General features: G+C 44.9%; 1 protein-coding gene across 2 annotated transcripts in view; it reads left to right on the forward strand.

The window, feature by feature from the left end:
• Positions 1 to 21,958, forward strand: part of gphna (gephyrin a) — a 46,385-nt gene that overhangs the window by 19,622 nt on the left and 4,805 nt on the right. Inside the window, exons 5-13 of one of the 2 annotated variants that reach the window (XM_030786344.1) lie at positions 710 to 804; positions 1,604 to 1,670; positions 3,926 to 4,198; positions 4,604 to 4,723; positions 5,689 to 5,820; positions 17,492 to 17,534; positions 17,758 to 17,895; positions 21,389 to 21,481; positions 21,693 to 21,748. In XM_030786344.1, the coding sequence (XP_030642204.1) occupies positions 710 to 804; positions 1,604 to 1,670; positions 3,926 to 4,198; positions 4,604 to 4,723; positions 5,689 to 5,820; positions 17,492 to 17,534; positions 17,758 to 17,895; positions 21,389 to 21,481; positions 21,693 to 21,748 (1,017 nt within the window). The remainder of the gene's footprint in view (positions 1 to 709; positions 805 to 1,603; positions 1,671 to 3,925; positions 4,199 to 4,603; positions 4,724 to 5,688; positions 5,821 to 17,491; positions 17,535 to 17,757; positions 17,896 to 21,388; positions 21,482 to 21,692; positions 21,749 to 21,958) is intronic. The other variant, XM_030786345.1, reaches the window with a different exon arrangement.

A 21,958-nucleotide genomic window follows, 5' to 3' on the forward strand; every position in this document is an offset into this window, starting at 1 on the left:
ACTGCTTTTTGCCCTGTTGTTTTCATTCTCCCCTCCCATGTGTCTTTGCTCTGCTGCTGTCTGTGGCCTGCTGGGATGGAAGAGGGACTGTAGAGTGTCAACCACTCTGCCACCCTTGAAGCCAGGGAGGGAGTTAAGAGACGCAAACATGTGGGCAAAGCAATAGTCAGGGTCTGAAAAGAGTGTGTTTTAATGAGGGAGCAAGAGCAGAAAAACAGAGCCGAATTTGATGCATTGTAGTCAGTGTATCCATAGCGATATAGAATATAGTAGTAGTAGCTATAGGATGCAGTAGCATTGCCTGCACTATACAGTATCGATATCATTTGCTGTTGTTGTCAGTATTGGTAAAGCACTCTGTTCGATAATTATTAGTTTTGTCTGCTGCGTGACCACTGTTAGCTGCAGTGTGATAATTTAGTACAGCCGGACTTCATAATATGTTGTCCTTTATTTGTTTTGTAGTATGGTCAGTGTTGTGTAGAACTGACAGTGTTTGTATGACAATATATCATGCTTATGGTTGTATCAGTATTGTTGTATCATAGTGTACAGTAGTAGTGCAGGCAGCACTGGGTTTTGGAGTACTTTTTTTGTCAAAGTGTAGTGACTAAGGGTTGTTAATATGGTAGTACTGGCTGTCTGTGTATATGTGAGTACAGTATCAGTGCTGAGCAGTGAGTGTGTGGTGTGTCTGTCCTCTCTGTAGGCGACTAAAGAGGTGATAGAGCGTGAGGCTCCAGGGATGGCCCTCGCAATGCTTATGGGCTCCCTCAATGTCACACCATTGGGTATGCTGTCCAGGTGAGTGAATTAAAACACGCACACACATGCACACACACACTCACACACCCCTGTACACATACACACAGACACACAGCAAACACACATTTTTTACATCAAGTTACATTGTGTACACACACTATGATGGCTTGTTCAGTAACATGAATGCACTCTCTCTATGTTTCATGTGCTCTGTATTTCATAAATACTTGAATAAATCTTAGCCCGTGCACATACACTGCCTGGCCAAAACATTAAGTCTCCATTTGGATTTGGAGCCTCTGGAGGCAGGGTTATGATCTGGGGTTTCTTCAGCTGGTCAGGTCCAGGTTCAGCAACGTTATGTGGCAATAAAATAAAGTCAGCTGAGTAGCTGAATGTACTGAATGACCAGGTGATCCCATCAATGGATTTTTTCTTCCCTGATGGCACGGGCATATTCCAGAATGACAATGCCAAGGTTCATCAGGCTCAAATTTGTGAAAGAGTGGTTCAGGGAGCATGAGGAATCATTTTCACACATGAATTGGCCACCACAGAGTCTTTACGGAGTGGTTCGACTCTCCCGTTGCCAGCAAGATCTCAGCCAAAAACTAATGCAACTCTGGACGGAAATAAATGTTGTGACGTTGCAAAAGGTTGTCGAAACAACGCCATGGCGAATGCGTGCTGTAATCAAAGCTACAGGCGGTCAAACGAAATATTGGAGTGTGCTACTTTTTTTTTTTGGCCAGGCAGTGTATGTTGACAATGATAGCTGTAACCAGTCATCACTCAAGCTATGTTCTGTGTGGTCGTTGACTGTTCTCGGCTCTTACAGACCTGTGTGTGGAATCAGAGGGAAGACTCTCATCATTAATCTGCCTGGTAGCAAGAAAGGCTCACAGGTAAGGTGTGTGCATGCATTTATATAGATGCAGAGAGACTATTTGTCAAGACTCCATGTGCTTTCACGGCTCATACTGATTCTACTGGGGTATACCCATTTATTATATACTCATACACACACACACACGCACACAGTCTCCCTCTCTCGCACTCACTATGTTAACATAGTGGCCAATCCTATTACAGCACCTCTCCTGGGAGTTCCGGTGATAGGGCTGTAGCATTAATCTCCATTACCCATCAGGCCTGGCCATAGAGTGCTTTGGCGCGGTGCTGCTTTGAAGTGCCGAACTCAGAGCCGATAAGGGGATTAAACTTTGAAGAAGCCCTTTATGCTTGGTCCAGCACAGCTCCAGCTCTCCCTCTTCCTTCCTCCTTAAAGAAAAGCAGTGCCCTTCCTTTCTCTTCTCCTCACTCCATCACACCTCCTCCTCTTTGCTTTTCAGCAGATCTTTGCCCTGTTCCTCTCTGTGGTCCTGTCCTGTGTTTAGCAGTGAGGACAGGAAGAGCCCTGCACCAGTGCCTTACAAACTTTTCTCTTCCTCCAAACACATCAGAAGGCTTAGCTGTGGTGGTTTTTTTGATGGACAGTAACAAAGAGATATCCAAAAAGTCAAGTAGAGGGCAGTACTCCTATCAATAGGTCCTCCTAACAAAGAGAGTGACCTCGTTGTTTAGTTGCATCATGGTACACCTGTACCTCCTACCCTAATCCAACTAACCACAATACAGTGGCCTCGGAAAAAAAACAAAAAACAAAAAAACAAGCAAGCTCCATGGCTTTACCATGGAAAAAAAAACGTTGGTCTTCTATTCTTTGGTAATTTGTCCAAAATACACTGAGTTTTTGATTTTTAATGCAACGCTGCTGTGATACTAGAACAGCAGTTTAACTTATCACAGGAACCCGTCATCACAAGGAACCCTGAAAATGTTTCCACCTGCAGATTCCCTTTGTGCTACTCTTTGTACATAAAATTAATCTCTCTATATAGTATGGAAATAAGAGGAACACTGAACATGAGTTTACTGTAATCTGACAGATTCTATGGAAAAAGGGCATCTGGAGAGCAGTATGGGCCTTTTTTATGGCCTCGAGCTGTTGGGAAGTGCACTATGCTGATTTGTTGGGAAGGCAAGATTGGAGAGGCAATTAGACTGAGGCTATCCAATTAGCTGGCAGCACATAGTAAAACAGAGCACATTGGAAATTGACCAGGACTCTTCAGGTCACTTGACTGGCTTGGTGAGGACCAGGCAGTTGGCTATAGGATTCCTCTGCTTCCCACTGAGGCTAAACAAGGATGACATAAGGCTGTCAGCGGGCGTTTTTAATGTGACAAAACTAACACACACCCTCATGCCTTTCCTGTCCGGCCTGTCTGTCTGCTCCGTCCGTCACTCTGTCAGCTTGGCGTCTGGTGCTGTCTGATGTCACACCATATCAGTGCAATGTAGGTGCCACAAAACAGACCACACACACACACACGCACACACACGTCACACACACACATCCATACACGTACACACACACACACACACACACACACACACTTGGCGAAGCCATCCAAGGATGGACAAGCTGACTTACAAAGAGGGGACGCAGAATTGCCAGTGGGTATTTCATGTCACCCATTGTTGATTTTCATTTTAAACTTGAATAGCCCCATCAAGTGTAAAAGGATGATCAAAACTGGACAGAGAAGAAAAAAAGAGAAAAAAAAATCTGACCTTTCTTTGACCTCCATACAACTAACTCTCTATCCTTCAGTCATGTTCTTTTATGGTTATTAACGTCTTTGTCAGAAACACTTAACCACGATGCCTAGACTGTTTTAGGACGGCCATGTTAAGTGTCAGCTTAACATTCTTATCAAACGTTAACTCTTGAGAACTGATGATGTAAGACTGTGTTTTGGCTTCTACCAAAGACAGTGTCAGTAGGTCAGCCTCAGGGTCATTCTAATACAGGTATATTTGGAGCTGACGTTTGCTGTTGGAACATTGCGCCGAGAATAAGCATGGGGCTGGTTGCCAGCACAGCTATAAACATTAGCATCTTGTGCTAATGCAGTTGTGCCCTGCATTATAAGACCTTTATAACAACAATGTACAGTATGTTGGCCTTCATGGAAAGTCTTTGGACAGCTATGTCCGCAGTGCGGTCCAACAAACAATAATATTGCATGTTAAGCATGAACACATAAATTCTCTCTCTCTCTCTCTCTCTCTCTCTCTCTCTCTTCTTTTTTAGGAGTGCTTCCAGTTTATCCTGCCAGCCCTGCCTCATGCTATAGATCTCCTGCGGGATGCAGTGGTAAAGGTGAAAGAGGTCCATGACGCTCTGGAGGACCTGCCCTCACCCCCACCTCCCCTTTCTCCTCCGCCCGCCACCAGCCCCCACAAACAGACCGAGGACAAGGGAGTGCAGTGTGAGGAAGAGGATGAGGAGAAGAAGGACAGTGGTGTGGCGTCCACTGAAGACAGCGGCTCCTCGCACATCACGGCGGCTGCCATCGCTGCAAAGGTACACGAGTGGATGCAAAAACCAATGTTAGCTTCGTGTGCTAAACTGATTTTACCGCTAAACATTTCACTTACAAATCAGACTTGATCCCAACTTACTGTGGTGGACGCTTGTCTGTCTCATCACTAATGTCACTGTTAGTCGGGTTAGGAGACTAACCCGATTGACTTTTAGTTACATTTTCAGGCTTGAGGCTAATCTGTCTAATCCTAATCTGACTAGCATTAATCCCTTCACATTGCTCCTTTCACCGCCATGTCAGCTCTTCAGTCTTGTAATTAAATGTATGGGTGTGCATTTGCGCACGCGCGTGGGTGTGTGTGTGCGTCCATCCATGTTTGTGTACATAAACCATGTTACGAACATGTTGTGTTCTTCCTGATCTGTGGTCATGTTCATCATCAGAGTATGAAGTCTCATCCCAACCACGCTGTTGTCATGGCGAAAGGTGGGCATTTCCTGCCTGGCCTCGTCCCTCCCACAAACATTCCTCCTCATTTCACCTGTTCCTGTGGAGACCAGATGGTAGGTCGCACCTATCCACTGTCCCGCCCTCATCCTCCCATTCCGCTCTGTCATAGGTCGTTAATAAATTCTTCAGATTGGTTCATCAAAAAAAAAAAAAAACCTCAGAGCCACAGGGGCTTATACACTTTTTTTATATGGGTAAACACTCACGCTTTTGGGAGCTTCTTTGATATTCACATAGGACAAAGTGAAAGTGATCAGGAACAGTGGCGACATTGCCAGGTTTTGGAAGCACATGTAATTAATTGCCAAACTATTGTTTCTTACTCTCCTATCAGCTCAGTGTACAGTGTGGTTCTGATAGGGTCAGGAAGGGCAGAGGAAAAGCATGCGTAAGTGGATGAGAGCATGTGTGTATTCCATCGGGAACACTCTCTGTAGGAAAGGCCAAGGCTGAGGCGAGCGTTATCATTAGCGCACAGTTAGCCTGTGCTAGGTAATTAAGGAAGAGCTGGTTCTGTTCTCTACCCAGTACAGGCCTGCTTTAGCCCCAGTGTTAATTAGTGTTACACTAAAGGCCCAGAGCAGCTGTGGAAGATCCCTGGACTGCTGGCTCAATCTTAGGGGCATTCAATTGCCTCTGCATTCAACTCTGGCTTATCCCAGTCGATTCCTCCTGCTGGAGAACTGAAACAAGCCTCTTGGACTGAAGCTATAGGCATCCTGTCTTTAAGATAATGTTAGCTTGAAGCCCCTGTCATTCAGCATCACTCCAAATATATACATGGGTCTTATTTAATGAGCAGTGTGCAAAATGCCTGTCTTGCCAGATTATTTGTAGTGATCTGAAGGAGTTGCAAGTGTATGCACGCAATGTAGGGGGTTCATGCAAATTCTGTATTTTCCTGTTTTAATCAATTAGTTTGAAGCATGCTATATCTGCACGTAGCTGTGATACACACTCTCTCTCTCTCTCTCTCTCTCTCTCTCTCTCTCTCTCTCTCTCTCTCTCTCTCTGGCAGATTCCAGACTCTATTATTTCGCGAGGTGTGCAGGTGTTGCCACGGGACACAGCCTCTCTCAGTACCACACCCTCTGAGTCGCCTCGTGCACAGCAGTCCCGCCTCTCAACTGCCTCCTGTCCCACGCCCAAAGTAAGATGTCCCTCTCTCCTCCACACACTCCCTCTCTACACACACTCTCCAGGTCTGTCTGTCATGCTGTCTGTCTTTTCCAAAAGCTCTGTCCACTGTGATGTCAACATCTTGCCCCGCCCCACCCCCCCCCTGCCCCGACTCACCTCATTCGCTGCTTTAATACTGCGCATTCCATTTCTGACAGCAGGGGGCTCCACCATTGGGCCAAGACAAAGGAAAACCAAAGTTTTTACATGGAGCTTCTTCTGATCTGATTGGCTGGATTCCTATTTGTGTTTTTTGATCAATGTGTTGCAGGTGCTTACTCAATAATAATGACACGAAAGATTTTTTTTTCTTTTTTATGTTCTCGTCGGTTCACATAAATGTGCTAATGGTTCTTAAATATGTGTGCAGGTGAAGTGTAGTAATTGTGCTGTCTCTCTCTGTATTTGCGCTGGTTCCTGTGATTCCAGCTTGTTGCCTCAGTCTGTTGAGAAGCTTAATGTTAAGTGCAGTTCTTGGAATACTCAGGGGGTTGTGGCCCTCTCTCCTATTCTCTGATTGGACTGTTGATTTTCTTTTTTAAACTGTGTCATGTCATATACCACAATCACATTCTCATCTCATGTTTAAGTGACAGGTGGTGCTATATTAAATTGGCGAAGCATCTGGTATAATGGATAACTGTCTGAACTTTGCTCCGTCCTTTGAGAGTCAGCATGTTTGTGTTGTGGGTGAAGAATACAAGATATGTGCATGTTATATGGAGTACTTGTTGGACCCAACTTAGAGGCCGTTTTTTTTTCTTTTCCTCAGTGTATTTATTTTATCATGGTTTCATCTGTGTGTGTGTGTGTGTGTGTGTGTTTGAGAGAAAATGTATTATATAGATGTCTGTAAGTATGAGAATGCCAGTGTGGACCTGGGTGAGCAGAGACAAAAGTTACTTTCACACGGGGAAAGGTTTTCATGTATAGGTAATGAGCCTCAGTGTAAATTAGAGAATGTGTGGAGATGAAATCAGAAGTGTGGAGCAGAGCTGTAGCATTAGCCTTTCTTTATCTCCCTCTGCTGGACATAGTAAGTAATGCAACTTCAGTCTTCACAGCAAAATATTTTCTAAATGGATTTTATACAGTGCACTACTGAATGAGGGGCATGAGGATTGTGTGATGCTGTACCTGCATATAGTGGTGTAACTGTGTGTTCAAAGTTTAAATATACAGGGGTGCGTGTGTGTGTGTGTGTGTGTGTGTGTGTGTGTATGTTTGACTGTATCTGCCAGATCAATGCGGTATGTCTTTCAGGCTGATGCTATATATGTATGTGTGTGTTGGTAAAAGTCTTGTGTATATCTATCAGGCTGGGTGTTCATTTCTAAAGAAGAGGCTGGGTGTGTGTGTGAGTGAGTGAGTGAGTGTGCATGCGTGTGTGTGTGTGTGTGTGTGTACAGTAGATGCTGGGTGTGTGTGTGTGTGTGTGTAAGGTAGATGCTGTGTGTATGTAAGGTTGGAGCAGAGCTTTGTTTGAGCTCCGAGATTGATCCCCTGCTGTGGATTTGACCTCTCGGTTGGCCCCGCTTCTGCTGATGGCAGCCAGTTCACCCAGACCTCAGCCCCACCAACACAGCATGACATACTGGGGGAAAGAGAGAGAATATGTTTAGCAGCTTGTTTGTGTAAATGTCAAGTTTTTGTTTTGATCTAATATGTATGGAGTTGCAATAGGCACCACTGCTGGAATTTGTCTTTCACATTTGATTATGTGTGTTTGGTTCTGCGCGCACATGCATATACATAGGCCAGCTCCTGCTGTTTGTGTTTGTGTGTTTGCGTATATGTGTGTACGTGTGTGTACGTGTGTGTGCGTGTGTGTGTGTGTGTGTGTGTGTGAGAGAGAGAGAGAGAGAGACTGAGTGCGCTGTGCTGCAGAAATTTGAAAGCCCTGTAAAAGAGAGGGGGCGACCCTCTCATTCATTGTCACTCTGTAGAGAATTTATGAGTGTGGAGCATACAGTGTTGTGTATGTGGAATGTTAATAAAACTGGGCTGGAGCTGATTTGATAGAGAGTGATCACAGGGAAGGAAAGGGAAAGGGACAGGGTTGTCCATGACTGAAAGCAAAGCCTGATTAAAAACCTTAGCCATGCATATGTATCAGGTAGAGAAGCCTGAGGCAATGCACAAGAGTGTACGGGTTGGGTAATGGACACACACGCACATATATACATGCACACATGTGCGTACACACACACACACACACAGAAGCCAGCATTTCTTCAGTAAAGCATCCAGCTGTTATATAAGCTATTTCTTTGCTCCGTGAGCGGATTAAGCACAGAGGTAATAGTTTTAATGCACATTAAAGTACTGTCTCTTACTCTCTCACTCTCTTACTCTCTCTCTCTCTCTCTCTCTCTCTGTTTCTCTTTCTCTCTCTCTCTCTCACACTCTCTCTCACTCTTTCATGACACTCTGAGTGCATAGTCTTAGCCTGAGTATCAGGCAGATCTGTCCACAGTGAGTAAAGAGGGATGTGCTGCCTGAGAGGAAGTGTCTGTCCTCTGTCTCTTTCATTCACACACACATACACACACACGCACACGCACACACACATACACATACGCACATGCACGCTCACTCATCCTTACACATGCACGCTCACTCATCCTCACACATGCTCTCACACTTAGAAAGGGCCAGCTGGTCTACTCTTGGGGAACAGGCTGCGCTGTTAGTGATTTCCTAATGTGAACAAGGAAAAGAGCTTCCATCTGTCACACACACTCTCTCACTCTCTCTCTCCCCCCCTCTCTCTCTCATCTGTGATTTATCTCTCTCCTGTGTCTTTCTCTTGATTCATGTCTACTTAACTCAGTTCAGTTTGATTCAGATCAGTTCAGTTCAGTTGATTTCAGTTCAGCTGAAAAGTTGCTGACGTTTCACTGTAAGAGGTGTGAAGTCCTGGTTAGAATAAAAATGCTTATTTTTCTTGATCTCTCTGTTCATACATTGAGCATCTGTGGTTGTTGTTATTTCCTCTCTCTCAGCTCTCTCACAGTTCTCTCTCAGCACCCTTTTTTGCCCCTCTCATTTCTTTTGCTGCTTGTCCAGTTCCTTTAGCTCACTGTTGATCTGATAATGAAAGAAGGGGGACCATGATTACACTCCAGTGAATGTACACACACATATGGCTTTATGCATGATGTTCACTCATCCTCCACTTCACGCTCTGTCTTCCATTTCTCTCGCTGTCTCTCTCTCTCTGCTCCTCTTTTTCTCCCTCCTACACGCTCAGTCTTGCTCTCTCTTAGTCTCCCTCTCTCTCTCCCTCTCTCTCTCTCTCCCCTCTCTCCCTCTCTCTCTTTTTCTCTCTCTCTCTCTCTCTCTCTCTGTCTCCCCTCTCTTGCTTCTCTGTTGACTGCATGTGTGTGTGTGAGTGTGTGTGTGTCAGTGTGCGCGTGGGAGAACAGCATTCTTCTCAGAATCAGCGAAAGCATGGTAAGGACAATCTCTTCTTCCTGTCTGTGTGTTCATCTTTCTTTGGCTCTTTTTTTACCCAGCATTTCATGTTCATGTCTGTTTGTTTGTGCATTCAACAGTGTATTCATTAAATGTATCTATTTCTATACATATTTGTTTGTGTGTGTGTGAATGTTTATGCTATCTCTGTTGGTGTGAGTCATTCACTTGGCAGAAAAGGGCTAAGATAGGAAGCACAGCTCCACGGTTAAGCAGGGGCTTTCCGTGTGTGTCTGTGTCCAGGCACAGTGCTCCGTCTGTGGGTAGACTCAAGTGGGCTCCAGTCTGCTGCTCTGCGGAGAAGTCTGCTCTGCATTGACTCTGAGCTCTGTTTTACAACCATCCGGTAGGAGAAAAGCAGCACTTACGCCACAGACGGAGAGGCAGAGTGACAGGCAAAGGAGCGGGGGGAGAGAGAGACATAAAGTGGCTGGATGAGCCGCTGAAGGGACAGGCATATTGGGCTGGAGTTGTGAGGTTTTGTTACTTGGTTCAGCGTTGGCTCAATGCCAGGCTTTGCTCTTTCAGCTGTGTCAGACGTCTGTTAGGCGGACTGTGGGAGACCTGGTCTTTGTGTGTGTGTGTGTGTGTGTGTGTGTGTGTGTGTGTGTGTGTGTGTGTGTGTGTGTATGTGTGTGTGTGTGTGTTTGTGAGTGTAAATGAGCATGTACCTATATGTGTGTTTGGTTTTGTGCGTCTTTCATGTATTATGAGAAAATGTTTTATCTTCTCTAAGTCTCTCTCTCACAAGCACACACACACACAAAGCCAGAGAGAGAGAGAGACAGAGAGAGACAGAGAGAGACAGAGAGACAGAGAGAGAGAGACAGAGAGAGACAGAGAGAGACAGAGAGAGACAGAGAGAGAGAGAGAGAGAGAGAGAGAGGGACAGCTGTTATAGGTCCTTGTTAGGGAGTCAATGGTGCGTCCCCGTCCCAGGGCGACGGTACTTACTCTGCCTCTCCTGCGTCCATGTGTAAGGAGAGCAGCAGACTGACAGACTTTGCTTCTTACTGCTTTCTGCTTCAACATACACTTAACCGTAAAGCTCTAAGGACGATTTGTTGCAGGTTTTGGAGGGGTGGGGGTGGTGGTGGTGGTTGTTTGCTTTATTTTTTATATACGTGCCGTGATTTGGATTCTTGTCATTGTGAAGACCAAATGTAACCAACAGAATAGCAATAGAGGTTTCTGGGGTCATGGCATCGGAAATTAGGTCCTTCATATTGTTGTCTGTCTCAGTCGTATTTTTCATTCACTTACAAATCACAGATGTATGCACATACACACACACATTTGCAAAAACTGAGCACAGAAAACTTGTTTTATGCAACGTGAAGTGGCTCAAATTGTTTCTCTTAGCCAAGAGATTAAAATACTGCCGTGTGTAGCTGTGGAATTTCCACCCACTGACTCGCATAGGAAATCAGACAGTCAGATTTCTTCTCTGTCAGTATTCTGATTGGCTCATGACCAGAGAGGAGCTGTTGTATATTGGGGAAACCAGTGTAATGTTCTGGTTTGAGGGGCTTGAAGTGGATCCCTCTACCCTGCTTTGCTTGACTGAGTGAAGCAAGCTGTGTGGAGAGCAGAGGAGAGATGGAGGGGGTGGACTCTTTGGGGGACCGCGTGTGTATGCTTAGTCAAGCGAGAGAGGCGTAGAGAGTGTGTGTGTGTTTGTGTGTGTGTGTCCTAGAGGGAACAGGGGCGAGGTGTGCAGAGATATGCCCTGGAGGAGCTTTTAGTCATGGACACGCAAGAAAGAGAGAGTATGAGTGGCTGTGAGGGTAGTGGGCCATTGGATTAGAAGTAGTTTGTGTGTGTGTGTGTGTGTGTGTTTGTGCTTGTCTGTGTGTGTTTGTGTATGTGTGTGTGTTTGTGTATGTGTGTGCATGAGTGTGGTGTGGGTTGGTTAAGTTCTCGTTGTATTGTGTTTAAACAAAACATGCTTCTCAGTTGTGGTCATGGTTTTAGATTATTCACATTTAATGTACAATGGAAGCTAGTGGGAAGTCCTTAATAAGCACTGAAGACAAACATGTGCGCTGATGCCTGCCTGTCTGTGTGCCTGTCTGTGTGCCTGTGTCTGTGTGCCTGTGTCTGTGTGCCTGTCTGTGTGCCTGTGTCTGTGTGCCTGTGTCTGTGTGCCTGTGTCTGTGTGCCTGTGTCTTGTCCCTGCGTCCTGTGCCTGCGCCTGTGTCTGTGTGAGCATGCGTGTGTCTATGTGTCTGTGTCTGCGTGCGTGCGTGCGTGTGCGTGTGCGTGTGTGTGTGTGCATGTGTGTGTGTGTGTTTGTGTGCGCGCGCCGGTGGCCAGACTTGTCATTGGTGCAGAGAAGGTGCTCTCTTACAAACTCTTGAGTGAGTCCCAGACAGGACATCATCTTACCTCTAGTATTAAGTAATTAAGTAAGTGTTAAGCAAGAACAGGACTTAACACAGCTCCAATAAAAGACACACATTGGCAGTGTTTTTGCAGTAAATGTCATAGTGAATTTTTAATGTTGATTTTATGTTTGGATGAACTTAGAACCACTTTGTGTGTGTGTGTGTGTGTGTGTGTGTGTATGTGAGTGTGTGTGAAAGTGCCTCTGTCTTGTTGAGTCAAAGGTCACTTGTAAAACCTCTCCTGGCATTTAATGAATGTACATTGATTGGGTGGGGGTTTGTCCCATGGCCCTTTTGTCTGCCTTCAGTTTGATGGATGAATGGGGAAACAGTGGAAGGTCGGCTCAAGGAGGGAGTATGCCCTTACTGAGATTTCCCGTCAGCTCTGTTAGTAGATCCAGGTCACGTGTGACAGTTGGTTCGGCTACAAATGTATAAGTTACCTGACTCTGTGTGTGTGTGTGTGTGTGTGTGTGTGTGTGTGTGTGTGTGTGTGTGTGTGTGTGTGCGCGTGTGTGCGCGCGCGTGTGTGTGTGCGCGCGCGTGTGTGTGTGCGCGTGTGTGTGTGTGCATGTGTTCATGTTGCCATTTCCACTGTCACAATCATACGACAGTTTCTGTTCTACTCCTCTACATCCTTCATGTCCTATCTCATCTTTACAGTCTAAGAGCCTGTTGGCTTTTTGTAACGAGTTTGTCTTGAGATAGGCACTTATCAGACCACAAGTGGTAACTGGTGCCAGTTACAGCACTGTTTTTAATTTAGTAAGCTATCATAATTAAAAGCTAAATTGCTGAGGTGAAATTTGGTTTAGATGTCCCTGAAACACGATGGGAAATCAGAGTTACAGTTTCTGTTCAAAAGTGTAAAAGATTGCAGGAGTTGATACAATAAGTGCAGAAAAATGAAGTACCTGCAGTTAGTGTGCGTAGAGTAACTGACATCCCTCCCTTTTCTCTGGTGTCTTGAATGTGTGCACCTCATTGGCTGTGGCTGCTGCCCCTCTGTGAGTCAGTGCAAGCTGTGGACCTCCAGTGGCCAAGGGGGTGCTGCTCATGCTTGTAGCTGCTGTGTTAACCTTCTTCTCCTCCCTCTTTCCTTTCTATCTGTCATTCTGTCTTTTTCTCCTCTCTGTCCCTCTCTCTCTCTCTCTCTCTCTCTCTCTCTCTGCTGTCCCCCCTGCACCAGGCCCGGCTTCCTTCCTGCTCATCCACCTATAGTGTATCAGAGGTATTATCTGGCATGCTTTTTGCTGTGGCACCATCCTATGATCCACCACCTTTTCCGCTTCTCGCAACCTGTCCTCTACTCCTTCATCTGCTGCCTTTCCATCCTGCTGTTACTCCAGAGCAACAAGTCATCATAGCGTATCTCAGATCAGTTAGCCAGTCTGCTCACAAGTCACTCTTATGTCTTTTTTCTTTTTCCCCCTGTTTGGGTTTTGGTTAGTTTGCATTATTTTGACTTCTCATGCCAGTCGCTGCTCCCTGTGTGAACATAGCCTTAGTGCTAATCTGAAAATGCTATATTACAGCTCTTTCCTCTGACCAGAGTGTAGTATTCTTAACTTAGTGCATGTGAACTGGGGACTAAAATGAAGAAATATTTATATCACTTAATAGGTCATGTTGAGGAGCATTAAATAGACATGGTCTTTGTTCAAATACATTTTTTAGCCAAGCAGTGAGTCATCTGCTGTTTTTTTTACTTGTATGTGGGGCTTTGCAGAGGTCATGGGTAATGTAGTCATTGCTGATCTTGTTGTAGTTTAGAAGTCTCATTTCTTTGACAATGGTTTTGTTTTAACTGAATCCATATGTCAAATGTAGATGTAGAAGCTTCCTGAGAGTTTGTGCATTTTCATATTTTGGCTCAATGGGTTTTGTATGGGTTTTTGTATTTTCTATCTTTGTAGCTGTTATGTTTCTTTCTTCCTGCCCAGCCATTCTGCATACCTGTATCTGCAGATCCACTCTCTTTTGTATTTGAACTGTGTGTAAATGTGTGAACTGTGTGTAAGTGTGTGAACTAGTGGGCATCAAACCTAGAGGACTTTGTATGCTTCTGTAGACGTGAGTGTATGAATGCTGATGTACTTGATGTTTTGAGTATGTTTTGTGCTGGTGCCGTTTATCTCAGTGTGCGTGTATGAAGTAAGAGTCCACGTACGGATGTGTTGTGAGTATCCGTGTGTATGTGTGTATTAGGTGAGTTACTTTCCTGTGGCTTCCTCCAGGCCTCACGGAGAGAATTCAGGGCTCACCTGGATGAGGTCATCACGCTCAAGTCAAGGTACTCTACCTTGGACCAGGTAAACAGCACACCTTCCTTTTCCTACTGTCACATAGACCAAGCACTATGCCACACACTACCTCACCAACCACAGCAACAGGAATCACCCATTAGTATTCAATGTTTACAGAGAGAAAGACGAATAAGGCTCCATTCTCTCACTGTCATCTCTCTCTGTCATAGCCTTGGCTGTTAGCACTTACACTGTGAATTCCCACACTGTCCAATCGTTCATCTGTGATTGGTTAATCATGGAGTGGAGCTCCTCTTATTGGGCCTGACACTCACCCATCAATAATTTATTCTCCATTAGTGCCTCGTCAATTAGTCCATCACCGTTTTTACTCCCAGTCGTCATTCTCACCCCACCCCCCCTCGCTGACTCATCAGACCCCTCATTTCAAGTGTGTGTGTGTGTGTGTGTGTGTGTGTGTGTGTGTGTGTGTGTCAGTGTGTCTATTTGTGAGTGAGACTGATTGTGTTTGTGTGTGGCGAAATATTTTTTTTTTTTTTATACCTGCTGCTACCTAGAGGAAAGTTTGTTTTTGAGCTTTCATGTGTTCAGATGTTTGGAGCATTTCTCCCTCTTTCAGAGTGTTTTATGTTATAAATGGCCATGTGATGGTTATGGGGTGTGACGTGGAGAGCTGTGGAGGGATGAACTTGTAGAAGAGTGAGGGGTAGATTGAAGAAGTGCTTTGTACTGGCCTGCTTGAGTCTCATCTTTAGTTTGTGTGTATATAGAAAAAGGTGAAGTGTATTTTAGTGGTATGTAAATGGTTTGGTACATACTGTAGTTTTGGGGTACCAGTTAGGTATGTTTTCAATACAGCAGAAAAAAAAAATATATATATTTTTTTTTTGTCCTGCAAAATATTGGGATAAGAGTTTTGAAATAACTTTCTGTACATGCATTGGTGTAATAGCAAACAAGCTTGTTTAAGTGTGTTTTCTCAGGGACTAGAGTAACACAATTTGTCAAATTCATTTTATGTGATCGTTAATGTGAAAATTAGTTTATACATTGCATTAACCCATACCCAGTGGACAATGGGCACTGAATTGGAATCACACATTCGTTCCAAATAGTCTGATGGTGCCTTCCACACACTGCCCATCCCACCTCTTATGTCCAGCAAATTTTCATTGACCTTTGCACTTCCACCAGAGAGAGGATTTTGCACACCGTTGTATTTGTCACTGCACAAACATAAATATATTGCAGGTAGATAAATGATTATAATTTTAGTTTATGAGCTAATGTTGGATAGTAATGTGTGTAGCTGTTTGTCAAGGGACTTGCAATATGCACGTGAGAGTTGTTTGTGTGTATGTCACTGTTATGGAGTGAAGCTACTCCAGTCAGCAGAGCGCTGTTTTACCGTCACAGACAGTAGCATTAGCGCCATGTTTCTTTATGACAGTGGAATTTAGGCCTAGACCTGTAATATGTCAGCCTTGGTTTGTGTGTTTGCATTATCTCTCCTGACATCCACTCTTATTCCATCCTTCCTTTCCATCTACTACTCTGCTGTTCTCTTTGGTCATTACGTGTTTTGCACTGTCGCCTGTCTCCTCCTACACACAATTAGATTCATTACTTTGCTTTATTTTAAAACTAATCCAGTTTCTGAAATGCTCTTGTCCTGAGATGGTACTCGCAATGTATCTGACTGTCGACATGGTTAGCCTCAACGAACTCAATTAGAGGGAAGAATAACTTTATTTTACCGTCACTAACATTACGCACCACTAGCCTGCCAAAACAACCTGTTCCTTAACACAAGAGAGCTTTGCTGTTATGTTTTTCCTTGTCTTGTTTTTCAAATGATCTGTACCCCCTTTTTACCTGTCTTCACTGCTCTTCTCATCCAGCTTGTGTTGTACAGTGTGAGCTAATGCTAACAGAAATGCGTTAATATTGTGTTTTCTTTCATGTTCCGAGCTGCTCTTCTGCTGTGTCTGTTGTAAACCGTTTCTGTTTCTTGTCCGTGCACAAGCTCCACTCTAGGTTGGCGGGGCTCAAAGATGATCGCAGGAGCCATAGGACCTACGACTCGCGAGTAACTATTCCCACCGCAAAAAAAGGAGCTGCTTCCATCCGCAAACTCTGCTTTGCGTTAAGGAGTTCCAACTCCTCGCTTACACTCACTCTCTTTCTCTCTCTCTCTCGTTGTCTTGCCCTCTCACCCATTCTCTCCTCTGTAGCAATCTCTCTCTCTCTTTCTTTCTGTCTTTCTCTCTCTCTAACTTTCCTTGTTTTTGAATTAGACGTATGGTGTGTTGGAATCTCTGTGGACTTTGATTTGTGTTCTTTAGTCTTTTCCTTCTGTTCCTGAATTTGGGTTTTAAACTCCATTCAGATGCCGTGTGTTTTCTGCTCTCTGCTTTTGTGTGGGCTGTAGGACCATGCCGTGCCTCATACTATTTCTCCTTTCTTTCTCTTTCTCTCTCTCTCTCTCTCTCTCTCTCTCTCTCTCTCTCTCTCCCTCTCCCTCTCTCTTGCTCGCTCCCACAATCCTCCTCTTTCTCTCTCTCCTTCTCTTTCACTTTCTTAACCATTAAGTTGATGTGTTGGTGCTGGTCTGTTTATTCTGGATCATGAGTAGAGAGGGTCTCTGTTTGCCACCTGGACCCTTTGCCGTGTATGTCACCCTCCCTGTAGGCCTGGGGCATCGTGTTACGCTCTACATAGGTTATAGAGCATAGTGGGATAGACAGCTTGACTATTTCTCCTGTTCAGATTAATGGAGCTCTGTGACAATTTAGTCAGACAAGGAGCAGCCTCAAATTATGAGACATTCACAGTTGCTAATACCACTACCCTTGGCCTAAGGGAATGTCATTTTTATACTGAATAATTCACATTCATGGTTCAATGATTGTTACTGTTTTTGATTGTTATATGCATTGTCAGTGTTGCTATTATTATTATTATTATTACTATTATTATTATTATTATTATTATTATTGTTATACCATTCAAATCCCATTGTGTGGTTTACTGAAACTGTGCTCAAAGCCTAATGATGCAATTACTCCGACAGCATTAAAGCTGTTGGAAGAGAACAGGACTGGATAGATAGAGCTCTCTCAAGTTACCTTTCTGTACAAGGCTTGTCTGATTGTATCTATACAAGTACTCTCTATTGAGATGAATAATTGTAATGTGATCAGGCTACAAGAGTAAGGCATTTCTGGAATCATGTTGATGATAATGATGATAATAATGGCAGTAAGACTGCAGAAGTCTTGTGTGTTCCAATGCCGTTTTTCTTTTGTTGCTGTTTGTTCAATGTGTAGATGAATGTTTTTTATCTTTAGTAGCCAAGTCAGTGGAATGCTATTGTCCGTTCTGCAGAGAATGGAATTCCTTTTTGTGGTCTGACACAATCTTTCTCTCTCTCTTTCTCTCTCTCGCTCTTCCCCTCTTTTCTTCCTCTTTCTGTCATTCTCTCTCATTCTTTCTCTCTCTCTATCTGTAGGTACAGTCGCGGTGCAGTAGCAAAGAGAACATCCTGAGAGCAAGTGAGTAATTGGAGTCTTCTTTCGTGTGTGTGTGTGTGTTTGTGCATGCATATGCGTGCGTGTGCGTGCGTGTGTGTGTGTGTGTGTGATTGTGTGCTCTCACGTTTGTGTCATTGTGTGTGATTGTCTGTTTTGTATTCAAGCGTGTTTGTGGCTTAGCTTGTGTGTGCTTCATGATGTGTGTATCAGCATCTTTAAGCTCCTCTCCACTGCCTGTTTGCAGGTCACAGTGCGGTGGACATCACGAAGGTGGCTCGGAGGCACCGCATGTCCCCGTTTCCACTCACCTCCATGGACAAGGCCTTCATCACTGTGCTAGAGATGACTCCTGTTCTGGGTACTGAGATCATCAACTACAGAGGTGAGAGAGTTCCCCTCCACCCCTCACCTCCCCAACACACACACACACACACACACACTCAGGGCTGCCCATCTTTCATTGCCACGCTACTCCATGCAACCAAATGCCAAACCTTTGTGGACATTCATACTATGCTGTCTGTGGATCCTCTTTGGTTATACTTGTCCTTTAGTCTGTCAGAACCTGCTTCTGTGTTATTATGTGCACACAAAGTACACTGTCACAGACTCACAAAATAGTCTGAATGTGCTTTGCTCTTCTGGCATTGTGTCACTTTGAATCTCGGTATCTGCCAGGCATGTAACGGCATCTCCCTCCTAATCCCCTCATTCATCCAACCACACATTCTTCCATCTGTCCTCTGCCATTTCACCACGCTCCACTCCTCTCAGGGCCGCCCGAATCCGACCCTGGCTGAGGTCAGCCTGAAACGCTGCAGGCAGTTCTCTCACCAATCCTTCCACTGAGCCGCTTCACACTGCCTGTCTGTCATATTTCATTTAACACACAATTCACACGGGGGCAGCTGAGGATTCACCTGGAGGAGATGACTTTTTGTATTTTAATTACTCTGAAAAACTCTAGTGAACACCAACCCGGAATGGACGGTTGACAAAAAGAAATGCAAACTGCAAAAATTCAGTCAGAAATGCTAGATGACTTTCATCGCTCCTTTAGATCATGCGTGGCAGCTCAGTGTCTCTCAGACCAGATCACCTGCCACTGTTTTTGATTGATGGCCTCGTGAGCATGATTTTTAGAGTGGCTGACCGCTTCATCATAAATCCTGCCCACTGGCCTCTCTTCTGGCCTTGACTCAACTCCCCATGATATTACAACCATAGAAGAGCTGACCTCTGCATGCTGTTGTATCCTGGGCCTCTGTCTTTGTCTAGAGGGGAAAACGGGGGAAATGTATTGTCAGTTGTGTTGGAGTGATGCATGGCCTGCGTGTGGCAGACCCCGGTGATGGTGGTGACCTGGCTCCCCCGGTACACAAAGCCGTTTGGGCTCTGGGAGGCACGGACTGGAGAAAGCCCCCTCTCTGTCCTGGCCGAGGAGCAAAGCCAGAGAGGAGAGCCGTGCCCGGGGCCGGCCTGGCACCCTGGCATCACACAGGTCAGTGCCGTCCTCACCCAGCCTGCCTGCCTGCTTGGCGTAAGCCAGGGCCTTGAGGACTCCTCAGAAGGTTTCTGCCTGCTTAAAGGAGTCATTTCAATTCCCCACCAGCAGAGGGCGACTGCCTAAGCTAGACTATTAGCACTGTCTTAGCTGCAACTGCTGATGTTGCATGATCAAGGTGCTCCTGCTTATGCATTGGGGCTGTCTATTTTCGAAAATGTAGAGAATGATTGAAATTTGCCTTGCATTATTTGGATTTGGTTTTTCACATAGCGAGGTAGTGGAAGGAGTGAACCTTCCCTCTCCCAAAAGTGTCATACCAATATTACTACTCCTCTTGTACTGCCACTCATGTGTTTATGCCTGGTGGTTTGAGGATGTGAAGGATAGGTGAAAACAAAGAAGCATTATCTTTTACTTAAGCCTTGCCTGCCTGCTTTATTAATGTGATTTGTTGCTATCCCAGTTTGAATAATTTACCTGTGTACCTCCACGGGGCTCTCCTCATGTTTATGAGAGAAGAGTGACTGAGTTTAGCAGTGCAGTGTTGTCATTCCCCATCTCCCACCATATGCCAGTGTGACCGCTGATCACCACCAGAGCGAGAAAACCTACCAATCACATGGAAGAAAACAAAGCAAGCCATTGCTCACGTGCAAGGCTTTAGGAAAAATATTCTGCATACATGCACACGCACAGAGCTTTATCAAAGTGTGGTGAATTCACTCTCAGCTGTATCCCAGACCTGTTTTGTCCATACTCATTGTCTCACCACAGACTGGCGATGGAGATGGACTACACGGCATGAACCCTGCAAACCTCATGCACTCTGAGTTAAGCCCAAAGTAAACAGAGGAGATATTCTTGCTGAGCCAAATAATGTTGCCCATAAATTTTTGAAAAGGAATTGTTCACACAGAGAGATGAGTGTAAGTTACAGATAGAAAAGCCTTGGGGGAGATTGTGTGTGTGTGAGAAAGTGCAGGGTAAGGGGATGGGGTTGAGGGTATTTTTTTTAAAAAAAAAATGTTCTCTGTCATATCAGTTAATAAAATGGATTTAAAGATTTATAGCTGCATGCTGGTGGAGAGGAGATTGGCCATTTAAAATAAATTGAAGAGCGAGTGAACTGTGTTTCAGCACTCTGTGGGGAGCTCCTCTGCAAGAGTAAGTGGAGCTGTTCAGTCTGATTCACACAGGCCTCCCTGTGGGGAGCAGTGCTGAACTGTGGGGAGCAGTGCTGAACTGTGGGGAGCAGTGCTGAACTGTGGGAGCAGTGCTGAACTGTGGGCTGATTTAGTGTCGAGCAGATAAAATCATCTCTGTACCTGTAGGCTGCTACTCGGACTCTTCCACATCTGTTCGTGTGGCTGATTTGATTGCATTTTTTCAGTAAGACGCTTATGTTTGCAGGGAGAGAACCCAAGCCAGAACCACCATCTTCATCAGAGCATGTCATGGTCGGGTGACCAAATCATCATATTAATCATTATTAATTATGGATCACCACGGCCATATTATCAGAGAGAGAGACTTTCTCAGTCCTGGACAAGGTGGTTAACAGTGATGCCGTGTTCTTTATGGAGACCCTACTAAAACATGACAGTGAGATGTCTGGGACTTTTCTGTCTGTGTGTGGAGCTTTGAGGGATTTGGCAGTTACTCTATTATGTCATCACACAAGCCCCATTTTATTCTCTGTGGTGGGATTTTGTGTGTGTTCAACAAGAGGCAACAAAAGAAATGTATGTAGTGTGAGGAGATTCTATGGTTGTCAGGTGCACAGTGTGATGAGTAGCTGTAAATACCTCTGAGCCCCCCCTACCTTGCACTCTATGCCTTCAGTGTTCGTTCGCTCTCTCTCTCTCCCTCTCTCTCTCTCTCTCTCTCTCTCTCTCTCTCTCTCTCTCTAACTCCTGTACTTTGCGGAAGGTTTCTGTGATTCCCAGAGGAGGTGTGTGTTTGTGTGTGTTTGTGAGTGTGTGTGTGTGTGTGAGAGACACAGAAGAAAAACTGTCATTAGTAGATCTGCCTGTTGCCCTGGTGTGAGAGCAGTGCACACATTCTCACTCATCACCCCTGTTGCCTCTCTCGAACACAGCATGCCTTGACGGAAATGATCTTTTACTTTTTTGTTTTGTTTCTCTCAGTCTGTTGTTGCATGTCATGCTTTTGCTTTGGAGCACTGAATGGAAAGCATGCCTCCCCTGTTCCCCTCTCAGGAATAAACAGAAATGCACTGTTTTATTCACCCAAGATGAAGAACGTTAGACAATACCAGCACACACCAGCACATACTCTTGTAGCCCCTTTTTTATGCTTTGGCTAACCACTCTATTAATCCTCTGTCTCTTTCTCTCCTTCTCTGCAGATGGGATGGGTCGAGTCCTAGCCCAGGACGTCTATGCCAAAGACAACCTGCCTCCTTTCCCTGCATCCGTCAAGGACGGCTATGCTGTTAGAGGTGAGTCCTGTTAATGGTTAATTACTCTTTTACTTTTATCTGTCTTATTCAGTGCCATCTATGTTCACTGGTTTAGCAAAGACCAAATGTATCTCATGATGCTCTCTGTTTTACTGAGACATTGTTACGCTTATGTACATATGTACATGTATACACATGCTTATAATACCTAGTTAAGTCGACAGCACCTCTCCCTCACTCTTCCATTCAGCTGCTGATGGCCCTGGAGACCGCTTCATTATTGGGGAGTCCCAAGCCGGGGAGCAGGTGAGAGAAGCAAACATATTTATCTGTTGAGCTTTCTGTAGTGTGAACACCTTGTCTCTGCAGAGAGCCTGAGAGCTCAGCTTGCAAGAGGTCAGAGCCTGCTGAACATGCTTTAGTGTGTGTGTGTGTGTGTGTGTGTGTGTGTGTGTGTGTGTGTGTGGTGACAGCCATGTGGTGCTCTGGATAGGCAAATGCTTCAGTGCTCATTAT

This window comes from Chanos chanos, chromosome 10 (assembly GCF_902362185.1).
Source record: "Chanos chanos chromosome 10, fChaCha1.1, whole genome shotgun sequence".
Lineage (NCBI taxonomy): Eukaryota > Metazoa > Chordata > Actinopteri > Gonorynchiformes > Chanidae > Chanos > Chanos chanos.